This window comes from Serinus canaria, chromosome 1 (assembly GCF_022539315.1).
Source record: "Serinus canaria isolate serCan28SL12 chromosome 1, serCan2020, whole genome shotgun sequence".
Classification (NCBI taxonomy): Eukaryota; Metazoa; Chordata; class Aves; order Passeriformes; family Fringillidae; genus Serinus; species Serinus canaria.
The window spans coordinates 81610150-81632718 of NC_066313.1; the positions used below are offsets into that span (position 1 = coordinate 81610150).

Consider the following 22569-nt stretch of genomic DNA (forward strand, 5'->3'; position numbering starts at 1 on the left):
TTACCCGTTTGTTTCCCTCTTTAGCCGTGCATTGCATTGCTAACATAGTCCATTAGTCAGTTCCCTTTGGATTTATCTTTCTCTCACCAAGCCAAGATTAGCAGTATGTCACAGTTAAAGAAAATATATCATTTGGGAAGGGGAGGGAGTGAAAATGTATTGGGTTTAACTCTTGGTGGATCACGGGTTTTTTGCAGGTCAGAAGTACACAGTGTGATCCTGTCTTGTTCTTTTCCAGTAGTTTGGAAGATGATTCATACAAGGCTTTCATTTGTTTTCCTGTGTTTAACTCTGGCCTCAGGCCATAAACAACCCCCTCCCCCCATCCAAACAACAAACAACAAAACAAAAACACAAAGCAAAACACTCAGACCCTAAACAGTAACAAAAGTAAGAACAAATGCAGCTGCAGACCAGCTGGTGTGATGATTTGCAGCACCGCTAGTTAAGAGATTATATTTAACACTGTTAGCCCTTTCAAGGTTGATCCAGCATTTCTGAGATTTGCATGACCTCCCTCAATTGTAATCTTTATATGGATTCTCTGTTAAGCACATTTCTTTTAAATGTGATATATTTCATCAGGTTTCTGAGAATTTATCAGATATTGCAATTTCTCTTGTTTTTCCAAGGAAGCAACATGCTTAAGAAAAAAACATCAAACCTAGAGTTAGATCTAGACCTAGAATTTAGGAAGCCAACCAAGCAATGAATAGGAATCAGTCTTGGACTATCACAAGGCTTATTTGTCAGTTTGGAAGTTATTTCTATATCTGTTACTGGACTAACAGTGAGATAAGGTTTTAGGCTCCAGGGAACTTGGTGGTAGAGGAGTTGCTAAAGTAACATGAGTGCAATGAAGACAGCCTGGTTCTCTGCAGCTGTTTCTGGTCTTTCTAGGGAAAGTAAACCCAGGATAAGCAAGTCTCTAAACAGCTTTCTTCTGCATTTCAAGTACAGTATTGAATTTGGCCTCTTTTTTGACAGAACATTACATTATGAATTATTGGAGTGTATAGTTCTGTGGTTTTCTGCCTGAAGTAATTGAATATGTTTTTATCTTACTTCCAGGATGGCCAAGATTCTGCACGAAGGAACAGGACAAAGCAGGAAAGCGCTTGGCTCTTCAGGCTGTGGTACAGCTTTGATCATAAGTATCCTTTTGAAAACACAGCTTAGTTTCAAGGCATGAAATGTTCCCTTTTTCCCTTTCCATGTACCCATATGTATCCTTAAGCACTTGATCTTTCTCCTGTTTGACTCTCTCAAGTATTTGACGAGCTCAAGACACGGAACTGAAGCTTGAATTCACTGGCTCAGCAGTCAGACCTTTCCTTTCCCTAATGCAGGGTGTGTGACACTTGCTGGAGGACAGAGACCAGTCAGAGATGAAAGGCCTTCCTAAACAATAAGACAGACAATTAACTATTTCTGATTTGTTCTATTAATCTGTGCTTATTTTCAATGATGCTAATAGCACAAACTAGGTTTTCAGTTCATTGTACATATCTAAGCCTCAACTCATTGCTCTGCAGAGCCATCTGCTTTTGTGATGAAGCCCCAAAATCTGTGGTTGATTCCTAAAGAGGAAGTTGTGGAACTAAAAATCTACATGAGATCCAGCTGATCTCCTTAAGTATGTCCAGAAGGTACTATGGGTGTTAAAGCAGAGTGTCTCTGAGTGTATATAGTACAGTACAACCCTTCTGAAGCTATTATTATACTATTCAGATAACCTTGTTTAAGATTCTGAGCAACTTTTGTGTAGCTGTCCTGTATTTCATGCTTGTGGGTTTGGGGTTTTTTTTTAATCTACTTAACTTAATCAGTATGCTATTAATTATGACACATTAAGTATGTCACAGCTGCTCCTCCTCAACAGCTTAGAGTCACTTAGCAGAAAATGGCAAAGATAATCTTGTGGCCATGGCAAGTCACACCTAGAAACCCAAAGAAATTTCAGTACTGAATTCCTAGTAATTTCTGGGGCATCTAAATACACACACTGACCAGAGATAGGGCCCTAATGTTCTTGTAGCTCCAACGTGAGCCTTTTCACTGCGGTCTTGACCTCTGATTGTTGAGAGATTGCTGGGCTGGATGGAGCACAGTAGTTTTCTTCCATGCCTTGTGCACAAGGCTTTCAAACCCAGGCAAACCTAGCTAGCACATTGAAAATGTTTGGATCCTAATAGCACTTGCATCTTTGGGATAAAATCTGTTTGTGACCAAGGCTTTCAGATGCAGTAGTACTGACCCAAGGCACAAAAGGGAGTATATGTGCCATTTCAAATGTTCATAAATGTTTGTAATTCCAAGTTAACTCTTCAAATTCTGGTGACTGGCCTCAAAGTGGCTCAAGGTCAATTTTGATTATTAAAAAAAACCCAAAAAAACCAAAAAAAAAACCCCAGAGAGACTTTGGTGTTGAAATCATGAAAGGATCTGGCTGTGACTAACTGGTTCTTTTTAGCCTTTTTAAGAAGGAAACAGAGCTGTCCTCTTCCCCTGCCTTTACAAAAGGGATGTGCCTGATGAAAGGAGTAGTTGGCAATGCTGACTTCCCTCAGCTGATGCTTGCAGAGAACAGTCCCTCCCTAGCAGCTGCAGCAAAGGCGGGGAGAGTGCCTGGAGAAAATTACAGCCAAACTACCTGTTTCACAGGAATTTAAAGGATCCTGACAGTGCAATCCTTTTTTTATTTTTTTTTTCTAGTAGTGACTTGCAATATTTAGGAAAAGTTTCCGTGAAGTTTGTGCCAAGGAAACTGACATTGAGAGGCAGAACTGTCTTCCTGTATGTAGAAGAAAAAGTCTGCTCCTTCTATTGGAAGAAGGGATTCAGACAAGCATTGGCTGGGTGGGCTTAAATTGTACAGATTGGATGATCTTTAGAACTGCCCCCTCTATATCCATGGCTAAATGTTTTGGGGTTTTTTTGCTGGTGCATTCACTTGGTTTCTGGGTAGAAAGGCAGCTTGTCTCAAAATTCACTCTTTGCAAGAGAGCTTAACTTGAAAAAGATGTGAGTAAGTGACAGAAGAGTGTGCTCCAGAGCTCACTATTGCCTGCAGAGCTCTACGCATGGGTGAGTGGGGACTTCACTCCTGTGCAATGCAGAGTTCGCTTTATGTTCTGGGCTGTTCCCTGGATTCACCCACAACTGCTGAACATGGAGAAAACTGCAACTTGGATGAAGTAGCAGATGTCTTCAACTGGGCTTGTTTTTTTCATGGCTGAGTTGCTGCCTGTCTGGCACAGGGCAGGATGGAGCCTGGGTTAGTGCAAGGGCGAAGAGCTTGCTTCTTTCCAGGAATGGGTGTAACCACACTCTTAGGGAAGGAGGAAAGGAGGAAACATAACTCTGCTGGAGTAAACAGCTATGCCAAGCTCTACTAAAGGGAAGGGATAGCTCTCTGCTAAAGCAGCCCCCTTTTAACCCCCTCTTTACCCTAAGCACCTTAATGGGTTGGGAGGAAAACTGTTATATTTACAAATGGGCTTGATTCTCTCCATGCTTAGAGGCCTAAGAAAGTAACTAGAATACCTGCAACTTATACATTTGAATTTAAAAATTGATTGATTCATGTGCTAGTCAAGATCAACATGCTGCTTTTTAACAGAGACACATATTTTGACTCTTGGGTATTTTTTTCAGGCATATCATCAGCGTGGAGTAGTCATGTGAAAAGTGTGGATTAACCAGGGCACAGACCTTAAAACAGGGGTAAAGACATTATCCTTTCCCACACCCATCTCCCCTCAGTGTCATCTAGGCAGCACTGCTTTCCTTTGACAGTGTGGTTCATGGTTCATCCAGTTTTCCCTTTGCCTTTTTGGCTCTGTGTGGATAATATATGTGCACTGCAGAAATGTCTGTGAGCATTGCCCGGGCTAATACCTCTGGTTGCACCCCTGTGGCTCAGTAACCAGCAGATCAAGTGGATATATTGCTTTGAGGACGTTGAATGCACAGTTTCTGTATTTCCCTATATTGAGCCATGCAGGAACGTCACCTTCCTGCCTGTAGCTTGCAACCTTGACACCATGGTCCTATCTTCAGAGCAGAAATACCCTTGGACCTCTCAACACTAAAGCACCTTTGGTTTCTCCTTTTTCCTTGAGAGCACAGAACCTAGAAACATTACAACTCTTTGAAACTTGTAAGAAGAAAGTTAGCTAGGGGTCCTTGCAGAAGATTAGTGAGTAAAGAAACTGCCCTTGAAACAATCAAGGGGAAAATGCTGGGAGGGTGTTTTGTGTACAATTATTGCATATCACAGTTCAAAGGCAGAACCACATTTATGTACAATTGTCTCTTTATTTTCAGTAGTGGTTTTTGAGCACTGGTGTGTTTTCCTTAACTACTGAAGTTATTTAAAGCCAATTCTCACTCACAGTGGCCCTCCGTTGACCACAACGCTGCCCAGCTGGTGTGGCCTGATAGCCCGCTGTCTGACAAGTCCCCAGGTTTATGATGTAAGTAGAACAATTCAATGCCTCCTGGTTTTGTTCTTTATGTATTAAACTTCAGCAAATTGGTGGTTTTTCTTTTTAGGTAATGTCCTGGTTTCAGCTGGTCTGATAGACATACTGCAAGAAAGTCCTGGTTTTCCTAGGCAGAAAAGATTGAAGATTGTCTCTCCTGAGGCAAAAGCTTCTGGTGTTTGAGATCAGGAATTATCTTATTGTTCAAATACTACATTAGAAAAATAACACTTAAGGATATGGGGAAGTTACATGCCTAGTCAATAACCCAGCTCAGTGAATCACTTAATAATATTCAGTCCCTTCTCAAGGCTTTTGGACAAGATTCTTTGCCTGTTACTGCTAAACTTCGAGGTGTTCTTAGGGATGTCATTGACACATTTACCCAGCTGGATAAAAACCTGGTAGCACTTCTCTTCATTGCTTCCACTGCAAAATCTGAGATCAGATTTCAGAAACTGTTCATCAGTTACTTTTCTCAGTCCAGCAGGTCACCACACTGTCTTTAGAGCCGTGTCTTGCAATAATTAGTGCTCTGTTCTCATATTATTCTTGTAGGATCCTGATACTTGTCATTCTTATGTGTACAGTGCTTCTGAAATCTACAACCTTTCATGAGCTGCTTGTACATAAAGCCATAGTACTACGTGGGACTTCTTAAATTTGCAGGTTCTCTGGAATATTAATATCTCTATGCTCAAGTAGTCTTGGACCAGTTGTCTATTAAAAATTTCCTAAAAATTATGAATTCTAATTGCAGCTTTGAAATCTTCCCCACATTTCTTTCTGGGTATCATTAGCAACTTACTTATACCTGATAGAAAAATTTCAAAGAACTTTGAGATACCTGTTGCCCATTTGGAACTACAGTAATGCAAGAAATCGGCCTAGTTCCCATCTTTGCAATGGCACTGGAGGTCTTGAAGGCACTGGAAGGGTTGGAAGGCATCCATCAGACCAATTAGCCCTTGTGCACTATATGTCTGCCTTTCTATGATCTTATGAGGGTAATTGTCCAGTAACTGGGGATCTAACCAGAATGAACATGCAAGCTTTGACTCTCATTTTCTCTTAGAGTTGGCTCTTTTTCTTCTTTTTTTCCCCACATTACTCATCATTGTTGGCTACCACCAGATGTGGAAACTTACTATTTAATGGATTGGCTCTGTGATACACACACAACATTAACTTCATTAAAAATGCTTTTTAGGTTGTGTACTTTGTTAAGGTGAATAATATGGAACTTTCCTATTGTATTCTCTTTCCTGTTCCTATTTCAGTGCAGTGTTGCAATTGTCTTACGAAAGAATATGATTTTGAAGTTTATTTCTAGCTTCTTTTCAAGGTTTCTGAACCCTGCAGTTGCTTTGTCTTTTTGTTTCTTTACATGGCTGACTTTGCTCCAGTACTTGGCCATGACTTTTCATTACTGGTCAATAAGCTGTGGAATCTTTTTGCCTTTCTATTAAATGAAGGTGAAGCAACCAAGACAGCCATGTTTTTGTGGGGACAGAAACTGCTTGGAATGGTGCTTTTGTGAGGTATTTCCAGGAAAATTAAATGGCACACCTGTGAGAAATAAAGACTGAAGATTGTCAGTTAAACAAGGAAAAAAAAGTCTGCAAAAATATAGCCATAAAATATATTTCCCAAACAAGTGTTAAATCCTGGACCTCATTACATGTGCATGTCTGAGTTATGATATCTATATAAAGAAGAAAGCAATAAGTATGTGGCTATGCTGACTGTATATTTGTAGATTGGTTTCAGCTTTTGTTTCAGGTTTTTTTTTTTTTCTTCTCTGACTTTATCACAACCTTACTTAGAATTCACTCTCACTTCCACAAGTGGGAGTAGGTCTTTTTAATTAAATGCCAAAGGGGGGTTCAAAAGTCTGAAAGTCAAATAATCCTCCAATGCAGCCCACCCACAACTTGCTCCTCAGCATGAGATTGTGTCCTCTAAGCCTCAATTTGCATGGAGTATGTGTAAGGCTCTGAGTCAGCCCACAGGGGTGAGGTACCGTGGATTTTTTCCAGAGATGATGTTACTGTTCCTTGCTGACATTCTCCCACTGCTTTAAGGCTGTGCCACTGGGCTGTTTCCAACCCAGACGGATAAGCTGGAATTTAAAGCATGAAAAGGTGCTGCAGTTAGCAGTTTAAATTTTGAAAATTATAATTTTAATCACTTTTTTTCTCTTCTGGTGTTATCTTCAGCGCATGACCAAACTGAAGTAGGTCAGTTATTTTGCTTTTTCTTTTGAAATATCCTTTGAAACTTTTAGTAATTTTCAGTTCCATCAGTCATTTATTCCAACTGAAATAAGCCCTCCTGGGGATACTTTGTTGATGTTTGTTTGTTTGTTTCGGGGCTCTTGCACGCTTTAAAAAAAAAAGTATTTCTTGCACATACAGTATGACAACTTGGTATGAAACTAGAAAGAGTTGAAGTAATTTATGAATATACAAGCCCAGTGACAAAACTTGATTTGCAATGTTTGGAAGAGATAACTCTCAAAATGGCTAAGAAAACTGTTCAGCCAGGCTTCCCCTTTCCCCTCCTTAGTGGTTCTAGCTTCATAGCAAAAATTACTTAGTTTCCTTGCTGAATTTAAATTCAGCTGAGAAAGAGAAACTAAATGGAGCATCAGGTTTAAATTGGAATATATTTCGCATGCATGGTACTTGGTGCTTTCATTTTGGAGCCACAAGATAAGTAACTTCTAATGCAAGTTCTGTTATCTGTGGTGCCTGTGTTGTGTGCAGCATTTGTGACAACTGCCAGCACTTTGCACATGCATCGTCCTTTGCTTGTGATTTTTTTAACAGTGTCTTAGGAGGCAATGAAGACTGGCTTTGTGAGCAGTTACTCCATTTAAATAAGCTTTTATAACAAAAAACATCTCCAGCATGTATTCTTAGGAGCAGGAACAGATTTTACCACAAAGAGGACAGTCTGCAGAGAGGTCCCTCAAGGTTATGGTCAGCACATCAAAGCAGAATTCAGGCTTTTGCAGATTTGGATTCAGGTCTTGAGCCATTCTAGTGTGTCACTTTCAGTAGTGTGGTTCAGACCTGTGTTTTCTGAGTGAATTGAAGCTTTTCCTACAGAACCGTAGGGGATTGCAGAGGCCTGTTCAGGGTTATTCTTGGGAGTATTTCAAGTCTCTGTGGATCTATTTGGATACATTTCCTGTCTTTCTTGAATGAACTGTTCATGCTGCATGGAGCACGAGAGGTTTATTCACCCATCCTCTTTGTTTGCAAACATAGTAAAACTGTATAGTACATGAGATTTTTCGTGGGTGTTCTCTGGGGAAATATAGGAAATAAAATCCATGCTGCTTGCAGTACTATTCAGAATGAGAACAAATAAGTGGACTTTGGCTTGTACGAGGCAATGTTTGTTCACTACCTTGAGAGAAAGCTCAGTCTCAGTGTTTTTTCTGGAACTGATCATGTTTAGCTACATGTAAGTGCAGCATGAGACAAACCAAGAAAGACTGAGTCAGGACCTGCCATATAGTATAAAGCCTGTGACCCTCTCTTTCAGTATCATGCTTCCAAGAGCACCTCAGCCTTTTGGGGAAGCTCAAGTGTAGTGTGTTCTTACAGTTTCATATCTGCTAGGTGGCTGCAGGGGTTCACTGCTCAATAGCATTGTGGAGACAGGAGGTGCTTGGAGAGCCTGCTGCAGCCACTTCACACATGGGCCTGGTACAGCAATAGCTTCTGGTGCTCTGCTAGCTCTGCCTTCCCCTCCTTGGTGCCTCTCCCAGGGCAAAAACCATGAAGGGGAATGTGTGATAGACCTTAGCAGCTTCTTTGACTTTTTAGAACATAATCAGTCAACAGTCACAGATTTCCTGCTTCTTGCTCATTTTTCTGATTTTCATCCTTATTTGAATGCCTCTTTTTCAAAACAAAATATCAACAGATACCAGATTTTCTTAAATCTTGATTATTTTGTGACCCTTTTAATAATTTTGGTCTTGTTCCTCAGACTTTTTTTTTTTGTAACAACTAAAAGATTGCAAAGGCTATTTCTGCCAATTATAGCTGAACCCCTTCATTTCTCCCTTTTTTTTCTATTTAAGATGGTGCTATCAGGTCAGTGTTTTCTTTGTGATCAAAAAGCAAGTCAGTGTTTTCTTTATGATCAAAAAGCAAGTGTCCTAACCCATATTTGCTCTTTGAGAACAGTGTGCTCTCTATCAGACTAACCCTGTCACAAAAAAGCAATGATAAATTTGGATGCCATAAAGGTTCTAAGAAATTAGCATTCCTTCGAAGTAGAGCTTGTCTTGCACCCAACGCTGAACTGCACCATTTCTTTACTTGATTTTGGCAAACTCCTGACACCTCTTCTAGTCCTTGTTAGTTATATATTCTGTATCATCTAGAGGCTTCTGCTGCTTCATTTTGTCTGATTATCTTTCTGACATAATGACAGGAAGCTTTCCCAGGAAGTTTTATTTAGTCAGGAGCTGCATTTTTCATCATGGACAGGTTAATCAGCATTTTCCATCTCCAGTGCCCTGAACTCCTGTTCTGCAGTAGAGGCAGAGCTTTCTGTTCACACTGATCACAGACATCCCATCTCACATGGCCTGTGCCCCCCTCCCTTTGCCGCAGTGCAAGGAAATAATCCATTTTGAGAACGTAGCCCCATCCGTGTCCAGCCTGCCGAGGGAACAGCCATACACATTGCAGCTCCTGCTAAGCAGTGCAGAGCCATTCATGTGGGGAAATAATTGCTTTCTGTTGCAAGAAAGCAAGCTTATAGCACTGATTAGAATTTTCTTCAAATGTGAAGAAAGCCCCATTTTCTGACCAATTCAGTTATTTTGCCTTTTACCACGTTAAACAGGAGTGGAACACAGTACAATGGTTATGTTATGACAGAGAAATGAAGTGCTTTATTGCACTTTAGCAATTTCTATTCTCTGACTAAATATTTCATTCCATCTCTGCCAAAATAAATTCACAGGGTTTTGTGAGCCACTCAAATGATTTTGAGAAGAAAACCCATCAGAACTAGTTACAAAACTACGAAGCAAGCACTTTGTTGTATCCATCCTTTATGGCTCAGGAGCATGCCAAGGAACTAGGTCAAGTAATTCTTTACTTAGGAATGGGTAAAAGTAAGGAGATAATTTGAAAAAATATTGTTAGTTCTTGATGTGTAACAAAAAAGTGTTGAAGAATTCTTGAATAATTGTTGAAGAATTCTTGAGATTTTGGGCTTTCTGAGGCCTTATGGACTTGCACGAAAAGTTTACTAATGAATTTGACTAATTAATAACAGATGAAATTCTGCATCTGGAGTGGCTCAACTGTGCTTGATATCCTGTACTGCCTTCTAAACTGTCATGCAAAACCCAATATGTAGCACTCATCTCCTGTACTTCTGGTGTACTTCCAGTGCTACTAAATCCCGGGTTACCCGTTCCATAACCTAGTTCTTGGCTTCAGCTCCCTCCCATCTCTCCCCAGTAGCAGTAGTTATACAGGGAACAGTAAGCTGATTTGCAAACACTGGGTTCAAGGTTATTTTTAACATTTCTTAAGGTGGAACATTATCTCTTCTGTATTGACATGTAGGTGAATTCTTCAGTTACGTTCTGGGCAGAGAAAGGTGCTGTGCACTGTATAAAGATTTTTTTTTTTTCTTTAGAATCAGGAACAGCTACGAGAAGAGGATTCTGATTTTATTCTGAATGATGGTGACCTTACTGTGACATATGGTGATACAACAATAACTGCAAATGGTTCTTCTGGCCCCCATACAGCTACCACTAACCTTGACAGCAGGAGAACAAAAAGCAGTTCAGAGGAAGCACTGGAACGTGATTTGGGAGCAGCAGATCATGAAGTTACAAGCAGGGGGACCCGGCTAGTATTTCCTCTGGAATACAATGCATGATTACTGACTCAGTAAAAATAACTCTTGCTCTGTGAATGGGTCAAGGAAGACTGCAGGCCACTGTGTCACTTGAGGTGGGGGTGTTTATTTAAACAAGTTAACACGCAGAAGTGGTTTTACTAGGGTCTGAAGATGTCACCAATTTTTTACTCAAGATGCTGACAGTGGGGTTTTCTAAATGTCTGAAATTAGACAAATGAGAAAACTGGTTATTCTCCTCTTTCCAACTGCTTATCAAATTCAAGTACAACTAGCATGCTGCAATTGTCTTGTTCAGCTGCAGCAGCTCTCTCTCTGAAGAGAGGTACATGAAAATGTTATCATAGAACTGAGCTTGTCTTGGCTTAGCTTGAGAATGTGAAAGGACAACTATAAACTTGAAAATTAAGAGACAAAAAGATTGTGTGTGTATCTGAATGTGAAGAGATCCATTGTTAACTTCTCTCTTGAGGTTGAGGAAACTCAAGTGAAACAGGACAGTAAACATTAGGGTTACAGCTGTGTGAATGAAAGACTGGGGAATCTGTTACTGCAAAATGTACTTAATCTATTTCAGGGAAAAAAAAAGGGAAAATAAGATTTCTTTGCTGGCCAGCTTTTTAAATAAGAAGGTAATGAAAGCTACTTGTCCCTTTAGCTTTGGGCAACTTGACTATTACTCTTGGGCAACTTGACTTTTACTCTTAGCCTAACTTCTAGTGCCTCAAAAGAAAAACATCCAGCTTCCTGTGGTCTAAGATGTACCTGAAGCCAATGTGAGCCTGGACCCAGGCTCTCTCAGGTAGCAGTCACAAAGTAAAACTTTCTTTCATATGAAGATAGTTGGAAACTTGGGCTGGGGAAAACAGCAGATAGGAGGAGGAGAGAAATAAAGAGAGAGAGAGAGAGAGGCAGTATTGAACTTGCATGGAACCAGGAGGTTTCATATTGCTCAGAAGAATTCATGGACTCTGCTTACAGTTCTTGTGTGTGATAAACAGCAAACATCCAATAAACAAATACTACTGTTTTTACCATTTGTGACTATCCTAAAAGAAAGCTGTTTACCCTTGTTCTCTCTCGCAGAGTAGATGTGAAACTTCGGTGGGGCATTGCACAACAGCATATAAGCTACAGAAGTGATGAACTGTAGTATCATCTTAAATGTGAAAAGGGAAGAATCTCTGACTAGTATTTAGCCCACTTATGTGTAGGCTAGCTTTAACTTATTGCTAAATGCTTTTTAATTTCCAGATGAGGAGATAATCATTGTCTTTGCCAATAGCTGAAAATGTATGCTTTGAAGAGCCTTTCAGCTATTTAAAGCATGCTAAAATGTGATTTCATTCTCATGTCTCAAAAGATTTATTTTTTTAAAGAGTTTGTGGCCCACTAACGTGATGTAATATCAGTTTGTCCAGAAAGTGTGTTTTTCTTGCTGCCATTTCAGTTGTTCCTCTCATAAAATTGTGTGTGAGTAAATACCCACTCTGTTTTTCCTTAACTATTAAACTTATTGGGCTAACCTCAGTATGTGAACTTCCTGCTGCAGAGGAACTTTGCAGTTGTGTTGTCTAGTCTGCTTTCTTTCAGACGTGCTCTCTAATGAGTGATCTACCTCCCTGTCTGTCCCTCCAAGGTAAATTTATAAAGGGTGTTGATCTGTAATGACTGTCTCACATTATTAAGAAAAGAGACAAGGAAACCAGGCATCTTTTAGTGGAAAATTTGTAAGACCAATATAAAATCAGAGAATATTCCCAGTTGGGAGGGACACACAAGGACCATCAAGTCCAACTCCTGGCCCTGCACAGCACCATCCCCAAGGGCCACACCTTGTTCCTGAGAATGTTGTCCAAATGCTTCTTGAACTCTGTCAGACTGGTGCTGTGACCACTGCCCTGGGGAGCTGTTCCAGTGCCCAACCACCTCTGGAAGAAGAACCTTTTTCTAATATCCAACCTAAAATTCCCCTGTCAAAACTTCAGGCCATTCCCTTGGGTTCTGTCACTGGTCACAGAGAAGAGATCCCCGAGTGACAAACCCTGATGAAGATGGCTGAGCAGAAAAACTTTTCAGGCCCGCATGTGTTTTGCAAAACAAAAAGTCAATTCCTTTCACTTCCCTGGGAGCACAGGCAGCTTTTCAGTTAAGGCTGAAGAGCCATGAGCAGATCCTGTGACTGCCAAGAGCACTGCTACAACCAGGGGCCCAACACCGGAATTTCCAGGGTGCTTTCCGTGAGAGGTGTTCCAAGCACTGCTGGCTTTGGTTCTGGGAGCAGCTCTGATCCTTGATCTCCAGTTATCAGAAAGGAGGAGCACTATGACAAGTGTGTTTACACTCTCTGCTACATGTCTAGTATGCAATATAAACTGGCTTTTCTGATAAGCCTGGACAAGGGTGAAGTATCACATATTTGGTACTTGACCAAGTCTAGCCCTATTCCAAGGATGCATGTTTTCTGATCTATGAAAAGACCAAAAAAAATTTTATTTACTTTTACAATGAAGGAATTGCCTTTGGGGAAAGGACTGCAGGAATTTTAACTGGAGGAGAGAAAAAAAATTTCTTTTTTTGGCTGACCTTCCGAAAAGCTGATCTGAAGCGAGCAAATAGCAAAGGTTAAAATGACGTCCATTATTAATGAAATGATGGCTGCTATGTTTTACTCCTGGGGGGAGGAAAAACTCTCACAGTAGGAATTCTAGCAACCTGCACAGATATTGCGAGCTGCTCATGCTACTTAGGAGGCCAGATTCTGTGATTTTTGTCTTTATAATAAGATTGGCATGGTCCTTCATGGATAATATCAACTAAAGTCCAATTGCAGTCTCTCTTTAAACAGTATTGGTCAGCAGAATGTCTTTTAGTCTTATTCTGGACAATAAAACCCTAAGAACTAGTATGCTTCACAAGCCTTTCAGAGAAAGGTTCAGTGTTTCTTTTAACTCTGAAGCATAACATGCTTGACCTCAGCCTTGGCAGACATGGTGTCTGCTTCTGCACAAGTGTGGGAATGGAATTTGGATACTCTCAAGCCTAAACTTCATATGCTTTTCTTTAACATTTGGGGGAGGACCTTTTTGGGGGAGAAACCAGAGAAGTTACAAATGCATCAGCAGGGAGTATTCGTCTCCAAAATTACTGAACTCATGACCCACTGAAACTTTAGAAGAAAGGGAAGACAACCCATGACTAGGAGACACAGACCATCCAGGAGAAAAGCAGCCAGTAAATGCCCTGGACTGGCTATGAAAAATCTTGGTCATAATTAGACTTGAAGAAAGTAGGACAAAGCTGCTGAATAGGTTGAACACATTAATCAGTTGAAATCATGTATATTAACAAATTCAAATATCCCTATATTGGAAAGCACTCTTTGTAAGAAGCAGCCCATGCAAACCTTCTTTTCAATGCAGAAGCAGGGTCCCAAGGTTTAGGGGAGAGCTTAATATGGCACAGTGAAAAACCACAGATACTTCTTGGTCTGGAATTTTTGGGAGTGCCATTCTGAAAAATAACTTCCAGTAGAAATAAGCCTGCAAAGTGAAAGAGGAGGAAAGTGTAGAGGAAACAGTGAATTACAAAGCCAGGAAATGGTTTAAACAGGCAGCTCTACTGTGGGAACAGCACTGTAAACAATTGCTATTCTTAATCTTGCAGTCCTAAATGCTGAGAAGTTATGTTGGCTTCTGCATACCTTATCTAAAACAAGGGCTGTGGGATAATGCAAAAGTAATAAAACCACCCCATTCCAACTGATCACAAAATGAAAGGCTTTTACAGGGTAGCACTGACTTGCTTCTTCTCCAGAGTAAGGAAAGTAACTTTGAACAATTTTTTTAAAGTAACCTCACATCATTACTATGTTTTCTTGATTCTAAACTGCCTATAGTAATGTTGAGAGCAGTTCTTAGGGTAACATTAGTAAATATGGAGGGGCCTTATGAAACATGCACACCTAAAAACAGGATGCAAATGCTTATCTAATATTTCAATCTGTGTTGCAGACTCAAAAAGAGGTTTCATATCTTCATTTGATACTTGCAATTTATATAAGGTTTTGTTATGGAAATTAAACAGTTGCAACACAGCAAGTGAATATTAGAATCAGTTTAGATTTTCAGGTAATAAAATTATCTATCTGGTTTTGCTGCTTTATTCACTCTTCCTCTGGTGCTTTCTTGATAATAATCTATTTTGCAGTGCCCCACATGGACTTGCTGACATCCAGAATGCCAGTGGGTTTGAAGATTTATCTAGGGACTGAATGTTAAATGGATGAGACAGCTCATTATAATTTATTCTGGAATAAAATACTTTATTAATTGCCTGCACTGTCTCTATCAGGGAACTTTCTGGTGGAGAAAGGTATGTGCATGGAAGGAGAGAAGCCCTGGCTTATTGAACACCTGCTAATCTGCCAAGGGTAAAGCCAATGTTCCCATCAGGTTCTTGTGCAATAGTACAGAGCCAGAGAGGATTTCTATTGGTGCATGCAAGGGAGCAGCAGCAATCTTTGTCCTAGGAAAATTAAAAATATTTGGGTTAGTTCTAGCTTTTATTGACATAATAATTTTTAGTTTAAGTTTCTGAAGCCCCATTTCCTGCAGTTTTTTAACCTTTTGGAGCTTGAAAATGTCACATATAAACACATTAGATAAAGATTTTTAAAAAGGAGAGAGAGAGGCAGAATATCAAACTTCACTTTGGTGCCTGAGTACAATTTCAAAGCTATGCTACACTGCTAACTTATGCAAATTTGATTAATTAAATGGCAGTAATTTGAAATGCAGCAATTAAAGGTCGCTTTCCTATTTCTAATTGAAAAAAAAGCCTCCAGATTTGCATTCCCTCAGAGAAAGTGAATGCCCAACTTAAAAGATTTTTGCTGCAATGTTAAAATACTTAACTTTAGGCTATGAGAAATGAATTGGATTTATTTTTTAACTAGTAAAATCTCTGAAGTTGTTATTACTGAGGCAGGGAGAAGTAGGTCATGCAGTTCCGTGTTGTAATATATTTATGACTTTTGTTTCCAGACTTTAGTTTAATCATGGAGGTTATCCTCCACTGTCTGATTTTGAATTTCAGTCCTAAATTGCTTGGCTTGAATGTCTTGATGCTGACACAGATTAATACCAGAAAGCAGAACACCAGAAGGCATTCTTCTGGATCGCATCAGCCGATTAGTAATAGCTGTTGTGAAATAACAACTTCCAGCACATGGGGTCACTTGAGGTAAGTTTGTCTGATTTGAGTTTGGGATATCAGAAGTAAAGAAAAGGAGGTAAAATCACACTACCCACAGCTGGTTCTGGTGGAGCAAGGAGAATGTAAGCCATCTAAGGAGGCCCCAGATTTGCTTCCTTCCTTTAAGGGAGACAGGATGCCATGCCTTGCCTTTGCAGTTACAGGCTGGCTGCCACAGGTTGCCTGTTAATTAGTTTTGGTCTCTTCATAATGCTCAAAATCAGAAGCAGCATTTAGCCTGAATTTTCAGTTTACCATTCTTGTCACTTATGATATAAACATTATCAGTAAGGTTTCAGGAGGTGTCTCCCTTGAGGCACCTAAAGCCTGCATGGTATGATAGGTTCAAGCTGGGAGTGGTCCAACTGCTGTTAGGGAGGGCTGTAATATATCTTTAGTCCTATCCTTCCAAGAGATAAACACGGTTTCTTGTGTGCAAGAAACTGGGTGCTACTGCACCAAATATCTTTAATAATGCTGAAGTAATTGTTGTAAGCAGAGGTTAGTAGAACTGGAGTATAGTCCTGTATGCCCTGACACATCCTCTTCATCGTGTTGACAGCTCCATGACAGCTGTCCTTTCAATGTCTGCATGTGAAACAGTGAGGATGTAAGAAGAACAGCAACTCTCTGCAGTACCAGGGCTTGGTTTCTTGGACTTCAGCACACCAACTGTGTGCAGGTCTCCAAGTCCTAGTTTGGGAGCTCAGCATCCTAAAGAGGTTAAATGGCAAGGAATTATCTTTTGAATACAACAGTGGGTGGGGAGGAGAGAGAAAGCAAAATGTTGTGAAAGCTCTTCATGTTGTGGGGATAGTAGCAGTGGAGGATGGGGAATAAACACCTGCTGGGCTTTCTGCCAGAGGCTGGCTTGTGTACAAGCTTGGCTAAACTTTCATTCATTGGGACAAGATACTGCAGTAAATTCAGCTTTGAGTGTCTCGATTGAGGCTTCATCCAAGCATTCTGTTCTCAAGAGAGGAAATGTTAGTGCTGCTTGGAACTCCTGCTCTGCCAGCAAGTTTCAGGTTAGGTATGAAGAGGGTGTTACTGTTCTAGATCAGCATTATCTTTCCATTTTTTATTCCTTACTTCAAATAGATTTTGGAGTCATTGGGACGTAGCAGGTACAAGGTAGTGGTAGCTTTTGTGGTGTTAATTGTTTCACACTGAGTTACACCATTGGCTGCACTAGAACAAATAATCATAGCTGTCATTTGTAGACATCAGAAATATGTTTTCTCTTCTTATTTGGCTGACAGTAATACAAAACTTACTGTGGCTTGACACATTTGCAATACACGTGAACTTTGTATTTTATCTTGGAAGTGAAAAACGCTGACACTGTCAGGTCTTCCCTCAAGGCAAAGCCAGAGCAACTCAGCTCTCTTCTCACAGTACAGATTTAGAGTTCCCTTCCTTAAAATCTAATTAATGGCTTCCACCTTAGAGCACCTCTACCCTAGGAAGGGTTGCAAAGTACAACAAAAAGTAAACATTATGTAGAGAAATAAACTACAGATTTACATCAACCTGGATGGGATAGAGAGGTGTTAGAGAACTTCTAAATGTGTTCTTAGAAAGAGTGAATGATCATGCAGACAAAGGAGGTCTTGATGATATACTAAATTTTATGAGATATTTGGAAAGTCCTTTCTCAAAAAGCCTTGGTTCATGCTCTCTTAGTCACTGTAGGAAGATGAATCTATGAGGATTAATAAATGACCAGTTATTCTCTATTCTGTTTCTTATCTTTTCACCAGTTTTCACAACGGAGAGAAGTTACTAGCACTGTCATCTAGGGATCTGGAGAAGGGAATCACAGCAAAGTGAAGAATGTGGGGGATATGCAGTAATTTTGGAACCCAAGGTTGATTGTAAAATGGGGTGCTGCACTTAGTGAAAAGCATTTCCAGTGTGTGTGTGCCTACAAGTGCAACAGCCTATAAAATAGCTGCTTGTTTGTCAGAAAGAGCTTGGAATCACCCTGGTTAGTGTTCAGAAGACAGCAGGAGTGATTAAAATGGCACTGCTGAGAGCTGAAGCCAAACTCCCAAACCATCTGTTGCACTGTAAATCCAGTGCAGGAGCTGCTTGCCCGTGCTGTCCAAGCAGCGATGTGTGGGTGGCTTTGCCAGTCCTCTGAGGACGTGAGGTGGAGCTTTGGCAGAGATACCAGAGGAGAGCCTGCTTTGTCTTGCATTATCCCATCGTATATAGATAGGAATTTTTCACTATGCTAACATCAGCTGAATATTTGAACTGGATCAATCAAAGGAGGAGTGGAAATAATGAAAAGAGATGGTGATCAGAATTTAACTCTGCTTGAAGAGCTACAGACGTTCTGCACACTGACTTTCCCTCCCCAGCCAGTCTGTATTTTCTTAAACATACATAATAAAGGATATTTGTCCATCTAACATTGCTTCTGTTCCAAGACTAGGGCACCTCTGCCACGACTGGGTTCAATAATCTCAAAGAAACCGAATTTTGTTAATTCAGGTATCTATTACTTTTCCTAAACAAGAGTGAGCTCACAAAGTAAAAACTATTCCTGCTAAACTAATCCACAGTCCAAGACAAAGTGATTTCTGAGAAGCACTTAATGTAAAATAAGCCAGGTGTGTTTTGCAGTTAGGAGCTGTTTTCTTTTCCTTTTAAGAAGAATTTTAAGAAGAATAAAAAGTGACAGCTTATCCTCAGTTTTTGTGTAGGGTAACACTTGAAAATGTGACTATTTCTATATACACTATGTGTCCTGAGACATTTGATCAATGAAATAAAATTATCAAATCCATCCCTATTAAAAGTCTTAAACAAAACCACATCTGCTCTCTTGTGAGAGAGAGAGAGGACAAGAAATCAAATTTAAATAGTAAATGATTACATACAATCAGAAAAAGGAAATTATAACCTGAGGTAAATGTACAGGTGTCTTGAGAGCACCTTTTGTTCAAGAAAGGATGAGTAATTAAACACATGCCACAGAGAGAAACTTGGTTTATGTCATGACATTTTCTATAACAATTGCAGTAGAGAACGCACCTGTCTTTTGCTGTCCTGGCTGTGTCACCTCAACTCCTTGTTCACCCCCAGTCTCCTCACTGGTGGGTGAGGAGCAGAAAAGGCCTCGACTCCCTACAAGCACTGCTCAGCAATAAGGAAAATATGCCTGTGTTATTGACACTGCCTGCAGCACAAATCCAACACAGCCCCACACTAGCTGCTCTGAAAAAACTTCCCCAGCCAAAACCAGCTCAGCTGGGCTTTTCAGCCAACAGCAGGAATTTGGGGTTAGACCCCAGAGAGGCAGCTAATGGATCATGGGAGAAAGTCTCTTCAAGCACAAGAAACACCCATGTTGGTAGAATCCTACTGGAAAAACAAACAGGGCAAGATGTGATTTACCCTGGACATTGGTATTTAGAAAGGGAGGAGAAGGGAATGCCAGCAAATTTCCACAGATTTTCCTTCACTAGGGAGGAATTAACTGTTACAGCACTATGGTCAAATGTAAACAGAACCACCCTCAGGTTACTATAAGCTATCCATAGCTGCATGCTTAGTACAGATGCCATATCTGCGTGGGCAGGGCAGCAGCAAGTTAAAAAAAAAAAAATCCAAAAAGCTTCTAAAAAGGAAGGTGGTCCATACTGGGCCTTTAGCCAACAAAAATCTGCAAAGATGGATGTGCATTTTATCTTGTAGAATTTCACGCTTTATTTGGAGAATAACACCATGCTTGTATGAAAGCACTTGTTTACAAAAATCAACCTGATTTTACCTTTTAGCAGTTATTCCAAAACTTGACTGTCAAGTCAGGATGTAAAGGATTTCAAAGGATGCAAACTTCACTCTGTATTAATTGTACTTATGATATTACAGGTATTCAAATTACTGCTTACAGTTAGATATGTCTAATATTCCAGTTGGTTTAGATGAAGGAGTAACTATCACCTTCCCTGGATGCTTTTTACCTTCACTAGTTCAAAACTCCTCAACATTGGAATGAACTTCTCATGGGTAGAGCAGTGATGAAGCCCTAGAGGCATTCAGAAATAAGTCCCAGGAATTATTCTGTAGGGCCCTAGACTACTTGTGCATTCCCCAGATCAAAGCATCGTTAGAAGATGAAAAATTTTACTAATTAAATGTCTAGCTCAAAATTATTCCAGCTATTCTGTAACATCACAAGAGACTTCTCTCCCACTTATCCCTGGACCTTTTCTTTCATGCACTAGTAAAGAATTTTGAAGTAATGTTTATTAAAGGCACAGCCTAACTCTTCTGAAAGACAGGAGTTTTGCTATGAGGACTGAGGCATCACTCACCTGCTCAGTAGCCAGTAGAGGAGTTTTACTCTCTGCATACTGAGGAGTGCTCCAAGGTCAGCCCTCAGGAGCTCAATGTCTCAGAACTGGAATCCTTCCTGGCAGGAATCTGTGAAGCTGTAAGTTCAGGCATGACCAGACACACTTTGACAGCTCAGTTTAGAAATAAGCCAAGTTTATGCAGTCTTAAAATTGCTGACTAGCTGCTTCCTTCAGGGGTAGCATTACCAATTTACAAGCAACATGTTAACCTCTGGTAGAGAGCTAAAGGCAGCAGGAGGGCCACTTTCCAGGGCAGAGCTATCAAGGCAGCTACATAACCTATACTGCTTGTCAAGATTTTAACTCCCTTCCTATTAAGGAACAAAGTTTTAGAATATCAGCTAGTTATTATTATTATAATCCAATCTAAATGCCACTGCTTTGATTATAGGTTCTTGGAAGAGTCAACTAGCAACTATTTTAACAGGAATTTACAGAGAAGATTTGGTTTACAATTTACAATTTAAGGATGCAAAATCAAATTCATGCTAAAGCAACTCCTTATTTGCTGCAGCAGCTTGAGGCTGGGTCCTGGTTTCTAGCAGTTTTCACATTTTAGATATTAAAAATATTGTGAACAGACAAAACCAATTTTCAGGTAAGCAACAGCACCTCTTTTCATGCAAGAAATTGATGTTATATAAATGACTGAAATATTTATCTGGTTATCTGATTTGGGGCATGAAGGCAGAACTGGGACTTGAGTATGGAAGCTGATCAATATGCAAGCATGAGCAAACCAAAGTGCTTTATTGAAACAAAAACTGTAAAATGGAGCCCTGAATTGGAAATGAATAAACTTGAAAGCTGAGTATTTGGGGGAGGGGGAGGGTTGTTGTTATTGTGTAAAAAAATAACTCTATAATTATGTGCTTGTGACAAGAAAAAGTAAGCACAGAGCAATGGTAGCAGGCTGTTTTCTGCATTCAGTAAGAGAAGTACCAGGCTTAAATTGAATCAAGAATGATTCAAACAGATGATTGAGAGCAGGTTTTAGCAGAGGGCATACAGACATAATGGAGTAAATGAATGTTAGATGAAATCTTTGTCCTTAATGATTTTAAAACCAGCTTGAAACAGGTGACAAATGTTCTACCCTCTCATCTCTAAATCCATTTGAGAAAGATTTAAGTATCACTCAATGTTCTTAAACTGGTTTTATAAAAAAAGGGAAAAAAATAAGAGGGGGGGGTGAACACTCACACCAATTGAGTCAAGTCACCCCTGCTCAAGCGGGGTGAAATGACTGTGAAAAGCCAAGGAAAGGTTTTCAAATCTTCCATCAGAGAGGCCTCTGCTGTATTTGGATTGATCTCCCACAGCTCTTTCCCATTATTTTAACAAGTGCTGCACTTCAGGTCTTAGCCAGAGCCCACCTGAAACTAGTTTCATGCCTGTGCATAAATAAACAAGGGACTAATCATTTTACAGCTGTATGGCAAAGCATTAAAGGCTGCTCAGTCACAGCGAGGGCAGTGCTAGGGCTGGGTGGTCCCACATCCTGCACTTGCTGGCACAGCTGGGATTTCTACCCGTGGCAAATGAACAACCATGCAGCCTTTGCTTACACAAACACACTCCACCTTTCTTTTCCCTTCAGCTCCTCTCATCTCAAGGAAAAAAGGGGCAAAAGCTACTGGGTTAATGGTGTGGGCATTGTGCTCCTCGTGATTTATTGTACAACTCCAATATATGTTATTCAAATACTGGCAGAGGCACAATTGCCAGATTTCCTCATAGGAAATGTTATGAGACACTAACCTATTGCAGAGTACTCCAGAACAAACTGGAGTCTGGAGTTAACAACATTTCTATGAAAGTCAGCATTCCCTCCTTTTAACAGAACACAAAAAAAGTACAAAGCGTCTTTAAACTAGGGCTCTGGTCTTTTTGTACATTAAAGCTGATTTTTCAGAAGATTTCAGCACTCTGTACAGTATTTCCTATGGGTCACAGGGCTTCTGGACCATCAGCTTCACATCTAGTCATAACATGGTAATCTACCATATCAGTTCCTTTCTATTTCTAAACTATAGGAGTTGTTTCTTAAAATGAGTTGTCTCTTCCATCCCTTCCTGCTGTGCTGTTCTATGGTTAAAAAAGCCCTACCTTCTTCCAACTTCCAGGCTGAAATGATTCAGTGCGATGTGTAAAAATCTGTTCTGTTGCCAGTATTGTTCAGAGCTTGATTACCTCTCTTCCACACTGCTGTTCATGCTGCTGTGCACTGCTTCCTCTTTCAACCTTGACTTTCAGACTAAATAAATCACACAGCTTGGTCCTCTCCAAGAAGTTATTTCACCTGACATTTCTCTGTATCTATTAAAAATATAACTTCACACCCTTGGGGCTTGGGTGCCTATGACAAAGAACATGTTAATGCCACCATACATTTTTCCCTTTTCACGACTAGCTCACTCTGGGGTTCAGAGTCACCCCTTGAGCCACCAGTGCCCCCTGACCAGGCACACTTGAACCCTGACTGCTGCTACAGCACTTCTGCAAAGCCAGCTCCAGCATACCAAAGGTGTCACTCAGCTTCTGCT

The 22569-nt window shown here is 40.2% G+C and overlaps 1 protein-coding gene across 2 annotated transcripts in view; it reads left to right on the forward strand.

The window, feature by feature from the left end:
• Nucleotides 1-11924, forward strand: part of SLC9A7 (solute carrier family 9 member A7) — a 69248-nt gene extending 57324 nt beyond the window's left edge. For both annotated transcript variants that reach the window (XM_030234807.2, XM_030234808.2), the window contains 3 exons: nucleotides 1072-1154; nucleotides 4373-4478; nucleotides 10167-11924. In XM_030234807.2, coding sequence (XP_030090667.2) covers nucleotides 1072-1154; nucleotides 4373-4478; nucleotides 10167-10415 — 438 coding nt within the window. In that variant the 3' untranslated portion in view covers nucleotides 10416-11924. The remainder of the gene's footprint in view (nucleotides 1-1071; nucleotides 1155-4372; nucleotides 4479-10166) is intronic.
• Nucleotides 11925-22569: the final 10645 nt, after the last annotated feature.